We start from the raw sequence: 11,504 nt of genomic DNA on the forward strand, positions 1-11,504 counted from the left end.
CATTGTATAATTTTGTTGGGGAAAAAATAGCATAACAACAGGTCAATGGAAACCAAAATCACAAACCGATTGAGGGCCAGATTCAAAAATCACACCTAAAAATAATGAAATCACAGGTTGAACTTGCATGATTTTCATAACGCCAACTCATAATATGACTTAGTGGTGTATGGCCACAGTGTGCCTGTTTGCACTCCCGACAATGTCTGGGCATGCTCCTGATGAGACTGCGATTGGTGTCCTGGGTGATCTCCTCCCAGACCTGGATCAGGGCATCAGTGAGCTCTTGGAATGTCTGTTGCTCAGCTTGGCAGCGTCTGATGGACCAATATATAACATCCCAGAAGTTTAATTTGGGTTCAGGTCTGGGGAATGTGAGGGCCAGTCAATGGCATCAGTGCCTTTGTCATCCAGGAACTGCCTACACACTTTGACACATGAAGCTGGGCATGCAGGAGATCTGCACAACCCTCCAAGGATATGCCTCCCCTAGATTATCATTGATCCACCGCCAACCAGTCATGCTGGATGATGCTGCAGCATAAAGTTCATCACAGCGTCTCCAGACTCTTTCACATGTGAACCTGCTCTCATCTGTGAAGAGAACATGACGCACACGGCAATTAGGGCTAAATGATTAATTGCATTTATTATTGCGATATGATAAAACGAGATTTTCTAATCGCAAAGGCTACGCTCTGGTCACATGACACAAGAGAGTAAACCAGTCTGCAGAGGAAGCATCAACTTCGAATATTACGCTGTACCTTGCGCCTTCTTGTTGTACAATGGCCTTAAGCTCAACAGTAGCTGACACAACAGAAACATTAGTGTCACACAGGGAATGAAAGTAGCACCTGCTACCTGCGGGTAGATTGGTGATGCTGGTGGTTGAAATTGTCTGGCCATCTGCCGCTTAGGCAGACAGGAGAAACAGAAAGACATGCGTAGTAAGGTAAGCGTATTGTGGCGATCGGCGCCTGTGTCACACACACAGCCACCAGCCAGCTCAGTAACTATCTATGTAACAGCGTTTCAAACCAAACCCACAAGTCCGGAAGAGGCCATGCTTACTAGCATTGGAGGCTGCGGGGGAGGAGGGGGGGGGGACTCCGGTGTTGTCGGAGAATTACTAAGCTTGTCTATTAAACACGAGAGGCATCACTTGGTTTCATTTTCGTTCGTTTTAACTTTTCAATTGAACCTCAAACTGAGTATTTTTTGAGGTTTTTGATGAGAGATGGACTCCTAGGAGATTTGAACTGAGATAAGAACCTTAATTGGTGGTTGAACTGTGGGTTTTGTATTGGGCGCTTACTGTATAATACAGTTCACACTGGTAAACTTTGTTTTTCAAATTAGCGTTTTCATATTATAATAATTATATAAGTCTTCTCCACCATTGCTGAGAATAATAATTCATGCAATTAAAGCATCACCTAATTTCATCATAACACAGGCCTGGCCTACAAGAAAGAACAGTGTTTAATCTATCTATCTGTTGGTCAGACTACACACTGGTTTATTGCTTGTCTGTTTTGAATAATACAGAAGGTAAAGAGCTGAAAAAATGAATGGCATATTAAATCGGAATGTTGGTAAAAAATGAAATCGCAATTAGATTATTTTCCAAAATCATTCAGCCCTAGCGCCAATGGTGCCAGTTCTGGTGTTCTCTGGCAAATGCCAATCAAGCTGCATGGTGCTGGGCTGTGAGCACAGATCCCACTAGAGGACTTCGGGCCCTTATTCCACCCTCATGGAGTCTGTTTCTGACAGTTTGGTCTGAAACATGCACACCAGCAGCCAGTTGGAGGTCATTTTGTAGGGCTCTGGCAGTGCTCCTCCGGTTCTTTCGCACAAAGGGGCAGATACCGATCCTGTTGCTGGGTTGATGCCCTTCTACGGCGCTGTCCAGCTCTGTGTCCTGGCCTGTCTCCTGGTATCTCCTCCATGCTCTTGAGACTGTGCTGGAAGACACAGCAAACCTTCACAACATTCACACGTATGGATGTGCCATCCTGAATGGGCTGAAGGAAACGCCTCATGCTACCAGTAGTGACAAGGACACTAGAAAAACGCAAAACTAAAGAATAATCAGTCAGGAAGGATAAAGAGAGATCAACTGTCTGTGGCCACCACCTACAAAACTGTTCCCTTTTTGCAGGTTGTCTTGCTGTTGGCTCTCCCGTGCACCTGTTGTCACTTTCATTTGCACTAAAACAAGTGACACTGATTCACAATTGCTTATGCTTCCTAACTGGAAAAATGTATATCCCTGATGTTTAACTGACTTGATGTTATAATGTGATGATTCAATGCTCCCTAAATGATGAGCATTGTATTATACACAAATATGAACTTGTGTGCCACAAGAACTTTATTACCCAAACAAAGACCTGGCCAGACTTACATAGGTGTGGCGCTGGATGTTGAAGGGCCGTCCACAGGCTCATCCTTAATTCTTTTCCTTTTCAATCCTTTCTTCTTTGAAGTAAAGTCGTCATCCTCTGGCTCTTGTTTCACCGACTCGCTAAACCACAAAAAGAAGAGGACAGTCATTGTCCATACATAATATAAAGTTGTGTGAACGTGTCATCTGTAAAAACTGTTAATGTTTTTTTTTTTCCTTCACAATGACAAGTCTGCTTTGTAGCCTCATGCAGTAACACTTCTTTTTATGTCTAAACACACAAAGGCACTTGGTAGACTGCAGCTTTGAAGTTGAGCTCATGGTAAAATAACATTCACTGCTCTTAAAACTCCAGCACTGTTTTTCATGTCAATTTAACAAACAAACTTTCTAAGATCTTATTAACTGCTCTGTTTTTTTCTTAATTTTGTCCTACAAGAGCTCACTTGAGCTGTTGACTTTGAATTAGCCCCTACTTAACAAGCTAATAACAAGGCAGAATAAAAGCTTAATGGCTCTTTTTCACTGCTGTCTGCCCCACTGCTGGCTGCACAGTTAGGACAAAATTACCCTCCATGCGGAATAGAGAGAGCGAGAGAGAGAGAGAGAGAAATCCAATGATGACACACTGACCATAAGAAATCACATATAATGACGGTAATTAAGCAACATTATAGAAACAGTAATAGCCAATGATATAATTACAGCAACTGCAAAAAATAATAATCACAGACTGCAGGATTTCCCTGCAGAGTGAGGAACTGGTGGGCAGGGAAATGGCCCAAACTAAAAAAACAACAAATTAGTCACCACTGCTAATAAATAACAGTGTTCTCCTTTCATTCACTAAGCTAAGACGGAAATGGGAAAAACTGTAGCACATAATTGTCAAACTGGCTTACGGAGTCACAATTACAAGCCACTACGGCGGCAGCTACCTGGTACACATTGTGTGGGCCTAATGCACTCTCTCTTCACTTCCACAGTATGACCTCCGATGGCTTCTGATTGAGAGTAATGAGCTTTGAGCAGTGAATACTGTACATGTTCAAGTTCAGACGCAAAACAAAGATGATATGGGACCTTTGATTTACCTCTAGAGAAAATACATTTTGGACTTCAAAAGATCAAACAAAGGAAACAGCTTACTGTAAGAAAATAGGATTAAAATACAATAAGACTATTTTTATACACTTTAAAAAACAGTTTCATTGCCAAAGGTCACAGTTGGAAAAGCACAGGTAGAAGTAATGAAATTAATGACAGCTGCTTTCCATTTAGCTGCTTTAGTTTCAGAGTGCTGGCATTGTATATGCTGGCTCACTGTAACGGCTAACTGCTACATTGTTAATATTATTAGTAACATGTGTGCTTTTTTATGATAAGTCAAAATGTCTGCTGAGAAAAAGGCCTATTTCAACATAATGACAGGATCACTCTTGCAGTGCAGATCATTATGTAATAATAATAATAATCCTTATTTGTAGAGCACTTTTCAAAAACAAGTTACAAAGTGCTTTAACAAGTGTAAAGAATAATACAAAAAAAAAAACAAGATAAGAGCATGAAAAATTTATATAAAATTAGTAAAATACAATAAAATAAAAGGGATAAAATAAAGTCAAATAAGATCGGGAAAGGCTCTCCTATAAAAGTATGTTTTAAGAAGGGACTTCACAGAGTTCACTGACTCAGCCGACCTGATTTCCTCGGGCAGGCTGTTCCAGAGCCTCGGGGCCCTGACAGCAAACGCTCTGTCCCCTTTAGTTTTCAGTCGAGACTCTGGAACAGACAACAGACCTCTGCCCGAGGATCTCAAGGTACGTGCTGGTGTGTATGGGACTAAAAGTTCGGAAATATAACAAGGCGAGAGGCCATGAAGAGTTTTAAAAGTGATCAATAGAATTTTAAAGTCAATTCTAAAACATACTGGGAGCCAGTGTAATGAAGCTAAAATAGGAGTAATGTGGTCATATTTCTTTGTTCTGGTTAAAAGCCTGGCAGCTGAGTTCTGGACAGTCTGGAGTCGATCAATAGATTTTTGGGTTAAACAGGTGAAAAGGCTGTTGCAATAATCCAGGCGTGATGAGACGAAGGCGTGTAAAATGGTCTCGGTGTCCTTAAAAGTTAACATAGATCGAATTTTTGCTATATTTCTAAGTTGATAAAAACATGATTGAACAAGCTTTGTGGTGTGCTGCTCGAAATTTAAATTACTATCAAACCAAACACCAAGGTTCTTTGCAACAGGCTTAATGTGATTTACTAGGGAACCAGCAGATGGCAGTATTTGTACTGCCATCTGCTGAGACCCGATGACCAGGATTTCTGTTTTGTCTGAGTTCAGCTGGATTTGACATCCATTTTTTAACTTCACAAAGGCAGTTGTTAAGTGAACTCAGCATTCCAGGGTCTGTGGATCTGACGGGCATTATATTTGTGTGTCATCAGCATAAATATGAAAAGAAATGCCATGTTTATGGATAATATGTCCAAGGGGAAGCAGATACAAGGAAAACAAAATGGGTCCTAAGACCGACTCCTGAGGCACACCATATTTAACTGGACAGAATGAGGAGACATAGTTGTTTACAGACACGCAAAACTTCCTATTTGACAGGTAGGATGAAAACCATTCTAGGGCAGTACCAGAGATCCCCACCCAGTGCCTCAGTCTGTCTAACATGATGTTGTGATCAATGGTGTCAAAAGCAGCGCTAAGGTCCAGGAGTACAAGGACTGAGCACATACCTTCATCAGCAGACATTAAAAGGTCATTGGTGACTTTAAGCAAGGCAGTCTCAGTGCTGTGGTACTTCCTAAAACCAGACTGAAACTTTTCAAATAATTTGTTATTTTCCAGTACAGTGAGCAGCTGTTTGGACACAATTCTTTCTAGAATCTTTGCAATAAAAGGCAGTTTTGAAATTGGTCTAAAATTATGTGGGAGGGAGGGATCTAAACCAGGTTTCTTTAAAAGTGGGTTCACGCAAGCCGTTTTAAAATAATCAGGGACACAACCAGTAGATAGGGAGCTGTTGAAAACAGAGATCAAATGGGGCCCAACAGAATCTGTATGTTATGTAATGTACTGTATGTTAGTAGAAAACAAAACAAGGTGACTGTTGGGGCCACCTTTTCATTTCAACACTGACCTTTATGCACCACAGTTTCTTTAATCAAAACATAATGTTGTTTAATTAATGCACTATTATTTTGTATACAGTACTTGTTTTCTTCCAGCTACTTCTCACAGAAGTTGCATTGCTCACAAGCGCATGACAACATAATCAGAGACTGCAGTACTTAATCAAACTTACGATATTCTTCATTAAAGATATCAAGTTGACAAAAAACCTACAATGTACGGGAAAGTATAGGCCAAAAAAAAGCCACAGAGACTAAATTAGTTCCAACTGATTCCCTTTGTTTAAGGCTTGGTGCATCACCTCCCATTAGCGACAAAGGGATTTTTAAATGTGAAAAGAAAATGCAGAAACCCCACTGCTGGCCTGTAGGTGTCACAATGGTTCACAATCACATTCATACTGACCCACAAAATGCTCTTAACCACTGCAATAGGCAACCTACTTAAATTCACTGCAAATTAGACATATAGGAGAAGCCTTTGTCTAACATTCTCCCTGCTTTCTCTTTAGTTTACTTTGGAAACCCAAGTGTGTGCTGTGGCCAAGCTGTTCAGTTCAACTGTTCAATGTGGTGGGAAAAAACATATGGTAGAAATGGTCATGTTTTTTTTTTTGGTAAACTCCCCCGGTGAGAAAAATCCATAAAAAGCTATACAAAAGGAGGGTGGGTCACTGCATCCATTGACATTTACGGTCAGTGGTTCTAATAGCCTTATGTTTCTTCCCTAACTCTGCTACAAGGCCTTAACTTTCCTCCCTGCATGAAACCCACTCAACTAGTACAGTTACCACCTCAGACTTTCTGGAGGAAAAAAACCTTTAAGAGAAATATTAAAAGCCAGAATTTATTTAGTTTTTCCAACTGGCATCTCCTTTGAAATGTCACTCAACATATTGGTAAGTTCAGTTGGCGAAACAATCCATTAACCACTGTGTGGAGACGCTGCTGCGAGACAGATTCGTCACAGCAGGCCTTCAGCCAAAGTCTGCCAGCCCAGGCAATGTCCCTGCTGAGCATCAAGCTACTCAAAGCATGACTTCTCATCTACTACTTTCCTGACAGGTCACAGATATTTGTCTTCAGTGCAGAGTAAAATTAATTTTCTGTGAGACTGATTAACACAATGTATAAAATGGGAATGGCTTAGTTCCACGGCCACTGAACACCAAAAGGAAGGAGGAGGGAAGAAGAAAAAAAGAAAGAGAAAAATAAGATTTCCTGACACAATCGCTCAATAGTAGCATGTCAGCTTATTATCACGTAGGGATGCACCGAAATGAAAATTCTTGGCCGAAGCCGAACATTCACATTTTGGCCATTTTTTACCAATGCATAAATTAAATAGTCAAAATGTGCTTTTTATTCTTTTTACTCAGAGTTTCCCACAGTATTTGGAGAGACTAAAAGTAAATTACATGTCCATTTACTTTTAATGGACACATGTAATATGTTTTATACTTTCTGTGAATATAATCCAATTAATCTCATTTCCATACTGTATAGACACCTTATTTTGAAAACCGGACGTTGTCACATGTGTATCATCACACTAAATTCATCAAATCCGACCCAATTTGATATATAATGTCGTATGTGGTTCTCGTATCGTAAAATGAAGACTTCATAGCCTCTCTTCAGGTAGGACTCTCATACTGCAACACGTGTCTTTGTAAAGAGAGAAAATGACAGGATAAAGTCGCTAACCTGCCTGTCAGCTTATTTACCATAAAGGCTTGAATATGTGTGCACTCTGAATTTAGGTGTGTCTCGTCTCCTCACAAACAAGTGACAGAAACAGTCAAAGCAGGTCATATGGTTTGTTGCCTTTTCTAAGAAGTCAGCCACAGACGGAGTGGATGTGCTAGAAGACGATTCAGCAGAACAGTGTCCGGTGATTTTTCCATCTTTCTCGGATACTTAAAAATGCTTCCACACTGCCAACATGTCAATGTAATTGTTCAGTAAAATTTGTTCGGTCTTTTGACTTACTAGGCTTTTTTTGCCATTTTTTGCCGATGAATTTCAGTAGCCGAACATTCGGATCATCCTTATCATCACGGCCTTTAATAAAGATACAGTGTACTGGTAATAGGACATCATCCCTACCTGGGACTGCTGTCTGACTCCAGGATCTCCGTTTTAAGTGTCTTGACCTGAAGAGGAAATGCATTAAGTTCAACACAGGCAAATGTAGTATGCATTAAGTATTCAACATTAACATACAAACAAACATACATGGTATGGCTGAGCAATTAATTAAAAACAATATGCAATATGGCCTACAGGAATTTTTAAATCGCAGGAGGTGCAATATTTGTTAAAAGGCAAGATGTGTAAAATGTGTTTCGTCATGCAGAGAAGTCCTGGCCAACACTCTACAGACTTAAGAAACCATCTTTGTTTGGTACAGATCAGTGTTTCCCACACAGACTACTTTGGCTTCCTTACTTAGACTTTGGCCACCAAAGTATATGTGGTGACTAATTTTAGCATTTTGCTAAAAACACAGAGTGTTGTCTATTACGTTATCTATTACGTTACAAGAAGTAGACAAGGTGGACATTTTACAAGCAGGACCAAGTACAGCGATAGTGAACATACCAGTGCAGATGTCATTCGCTTGCTACCACATTAGTTTCATTTTCATAGGCTACGTCGTTAACAAGCCTCCTCCACATGCGGCGCACCTGCTGCTTCAAAAAGTATAGCCTACTGCTGATGGAGAAAGTCAACAGAGCCGACACATACAGTGAAAGAGACAGAAAGAGGAGGGGCACGCTGCTGTGTTTCCAGCAGATGTGTGAGCGTGTGGGGAAAAGAGAACTGAAGGGAAAGGGAGCCGATTAAATTAGTGAGTAACACTATAATAAGGTGGAGAATGAAGTATAATTGAAATAGTGAAATAAGAAATGAGCTACTAGTTGTCTGTCATTATGTGGGAAACACTACAGCTCCTTGCAAAAACAAATCACACCATAATCATTTAAGAATTGTTGTCAATGAAAATGTGAATAAACTATTAAAATGATCATTCCCTCTCATATCGCAAATCATATCGCAATTGCAATATCAGTCAAACTAACTGCAATTAGATATTATTTTCAAAATCATTCAGACCTAACACGTGGTAATGTCATATCTCGCAGGACTCCTGGAGGGAACAACTGTTGCATATCATAATTTGACTCAAGTAAACATGTCCTTGACCTGAGGCTTTTAGTTAGGAGCTGAGAGCATGATCTTGTGAACATATTTAAATTGCTACACAGTTTTTCAGTGTATTGGGGCAAGTAAACACAGCAGTAAGAGAATTTCTCCCATTGGTCTGGCTATGGGTAGGCATATTAACAAACCCTGCCAATGTTATGGGGTATAAATACAATAAATGTAACCTACTAGGACAAGCTGTTGCACATACTGTAGCTATGACAGTCTGGAGGTGGAGTGAGTGGGTAACGGGGGCAGGAATTTTCACCCTGGTATTTCATGTGCTAATTCCAGATAGGGCAAGAGTTATAGATGGACTCAAATAGCAAACACAATCCCTCCCCTGGTCAAGATGACACCAAATTTCCATTGAGATATTGGGGACTACACAGGACATCTGGTCAAGCCACATCTGACCACATGAAGCACAGGGGAAGAGAAGAAAATAAGTGATTTACCTTCTTATGAGACTTTCCAATATCAGTTTTCTCTGTAGATTTAGTTGTCTTTGCACTGCTCATCAGGATGTCAACATGGGACAGGGATGAGAAGAAAAGAAAAGGCTCGTCAGCGATGCAAAATTTGTAACACGTGAGCAGTTGGAGAAATATTGTAGAACTGCGAGGAGAACGCTGCTTCCCCTTTTACAGTGACATGACTGACAGTTTGAGCTGCACTTTTATCAAGTGCATGGCTGATGCTAGATTCATGTCTTTACCTGGTTAGTATCATTGTAGTTAGGCAACACTATAAAATGCCACCAATCACACAAGCAATGTCTCAGAGGATCCCCTTACAGCTCTGAACAGGTTTATTTTCAGTTTGACCTTTCCACCCATGGATTTAACATGACATTGAGCTGCAATTATCCCTCAGCTCTGTTCTTTTTTTATTCAGAATTCCCAGGTTTGAACATCAGACTAAGACAGTACAACATTTAAAGGGGGGGGTTTCATGCTCACAGGAATGTGTTCGGTGAGCCTTATAGCCGATGAGGATAAGTTGATCCTTAATCAGTAATTCAGTCAGTGTGCCATGAAATAACAGGAGGCTAGCTGTCACAGAAAGCTGCCTGCTCTACTGCCAGTGGCGCTTACAGGTGTCTATTCATCTCCCTGCTCTCATCAGTTACACAAGCCAATGACAGATCACTCCACATTTATTTGTCTGCTCACATATGCATGGTAATAAACGCATCAGAAATCAAGGTAAATTAATTTATTCATATGAAGATGGAGTACCCACTGTAGTCACTCAAATGAATGCACGCACTCAATACCACCAGCCTGCTGGACAGTTCAGCCAGCGTGGCAGTCTCTCAGTAGCGCCTTGTTGTCTGTTCTTTAGGAGCACACACATACTGCCATATGGCTCTCACTCTCATCCGGTTTATCACCATTGCAAGTATAAATTTTTTATCAAAAGGAATTTGTCTTCGCATTTGAACAGCATGAAAGGCAATGCTACATGCGGGATCCATGCAAATAGCAACTTTGATGTGTGGCCTGCAGTGATGCTGAACAGATGTTGGATCATGTGCTGCAGTCAGGTCACATGCATATATAACCTAATAGGTAGATGCTCCAACTTGGAAATTATGACAGGGAGCCGTACATGAATCACCTTACTTGATAATGGTAGTGGCACTTGACTTGCTCTCGATGGAATAATTACTAAGTGCTACATCATCTGTCTCTCTCTCTCTCTCACACACACACACACACACACACACACACACACACACACACACACACACACACACACACACACACACACACACACCTCACCTATTCTTGGTCGCATCTCCCCCTGCAGCAGCGCTTTCATAATCACTCAGCGTTTTCAGCTTCCTTGCTTTGTGCTTGGGCTTCCCTTCTCCTTTAACATCCTTCTCTCGTCCCATATCTCACACGCACCTCTGTGGAGCAAAGTGAACAATAAATGGTTGGCAAAAAAACATTTTCATTAACGGATTGGGAAAAAAACCCGGGTTCACAATACAAAAAAAACACAAGAACTTTGGCTAAGTTTCTAAGTTAGCCAATTAGCTAGCTAACTTTAGCTAACGCCACCAGAGCAAAACGGTTAGTTAGCTAATTAAGCAAATATATAGCCCCGTTGGCGTATCAAGTTAAAAAAAACATGGCTAGCGAGTGAAAATATGTAATAGTATAAGACTCACTGACCACTTGTGAGACTGGATTATATTCCTTGAACAAACACAAACGTTTTAGGCGGTTTAATTTACTTGATGGACGCGCCCGGGTTGCGCTAGCATTGAGCTGACCAGGCGTCAATTCCAGCTGAACTCTGATTGGCTGAGGAACTTCCCAGAGTTGCCAGCTTGAGTGGTGTTGCGTCGTGTTCTGTGACCCGTCTGATTCTGTAACCTGTCCTTGTATTTGACGTCCGTTTCCCCTTGGGGTTAGGCATGAAACCTTTTTATATACAGTCTATGCATAAAACATAAGACTACATGTCAGGGCTTGGGTTTAGGTGTCACAGAGACGACTGGTTGGAGTCTCCAAAACACTTAACATCTCTGTGACATCACGGATCTGACAAAACTCGAAAGGATGATGCCTATAATATGGATTGGTGTGGCAATAATGTGGTAAGAGTGGGACAGGTTAATATGTCAAATTTTAAAAGTTATTTCAATCAATTTCATTTTTATGTAACTTGAACAGATGATGTGTCTTGTCATTGACTGGCAAAACCTGTGTCGTCACTG

General features: G+C 40.8%; 1 protein-coding gene across 2 annotated transcripts in view; it reads right to left on the bottom strand.

The window, feature by feature from the left end:
* Positions 1-11,121, bottom strand: part of zgc:173742 (DNA topoisomerase I, mitochondrial) — a 29,848-nt gene extending 18,727 nt beyond the window's left edge. The window contains exons 1-5 of one of the 2 annotated variants that reach the window (XM_038707215.1): positions 10,957-11,121; positions 10,558-10,688; positions 9,229-9,283; positions 7,670-7,716; positions 2,414-2,533 (exon numbers count right to left, since the gene is read on the bottom strand). In XM_038707215.1, coding sequence (XP_038563143.1) covers positions 2,414-2,533; positions 7,670-7,716; positions 9,229-9,283; positions 10,558-10,673 — 338 coding nt within the window. In that variant the 5' untranslated portion in view covers positions 10,674-10,688; positions 10,957-11,121. The remainder of the gene's footprint in view (positions 1-2,413; positions 2,534-7,669; positions 7,717-9,228; positions 9,284-10,557; positions 10,689-10,956) is intronic. The other variant, XM_038707216.1, reaches the window with a different exon arrangement.
* Between the last annotated feature and the right edge of the window lie 383 nt (positions 11,122-11,504).

The sequence above is a fragment of the Micropterus salmoides genome, unplaced genomic scaffold (assembly GCF_014851395.1).
Source record: "Micropterus salmoides isolate LMB-PRFRI ecotype aquatic unplaced genomic scaffold, ASM1485139v1 Ms_hic_scaffold_8, whole genome shotgun sequence".
NCBI classification, from domain to species: domain Eukaryota; kingdom Metazoa; phylum Chordata; class Actinopteri; order Centrarchiformes; family Centrarchidae; genus Micropterus; species Micropterus salmoides.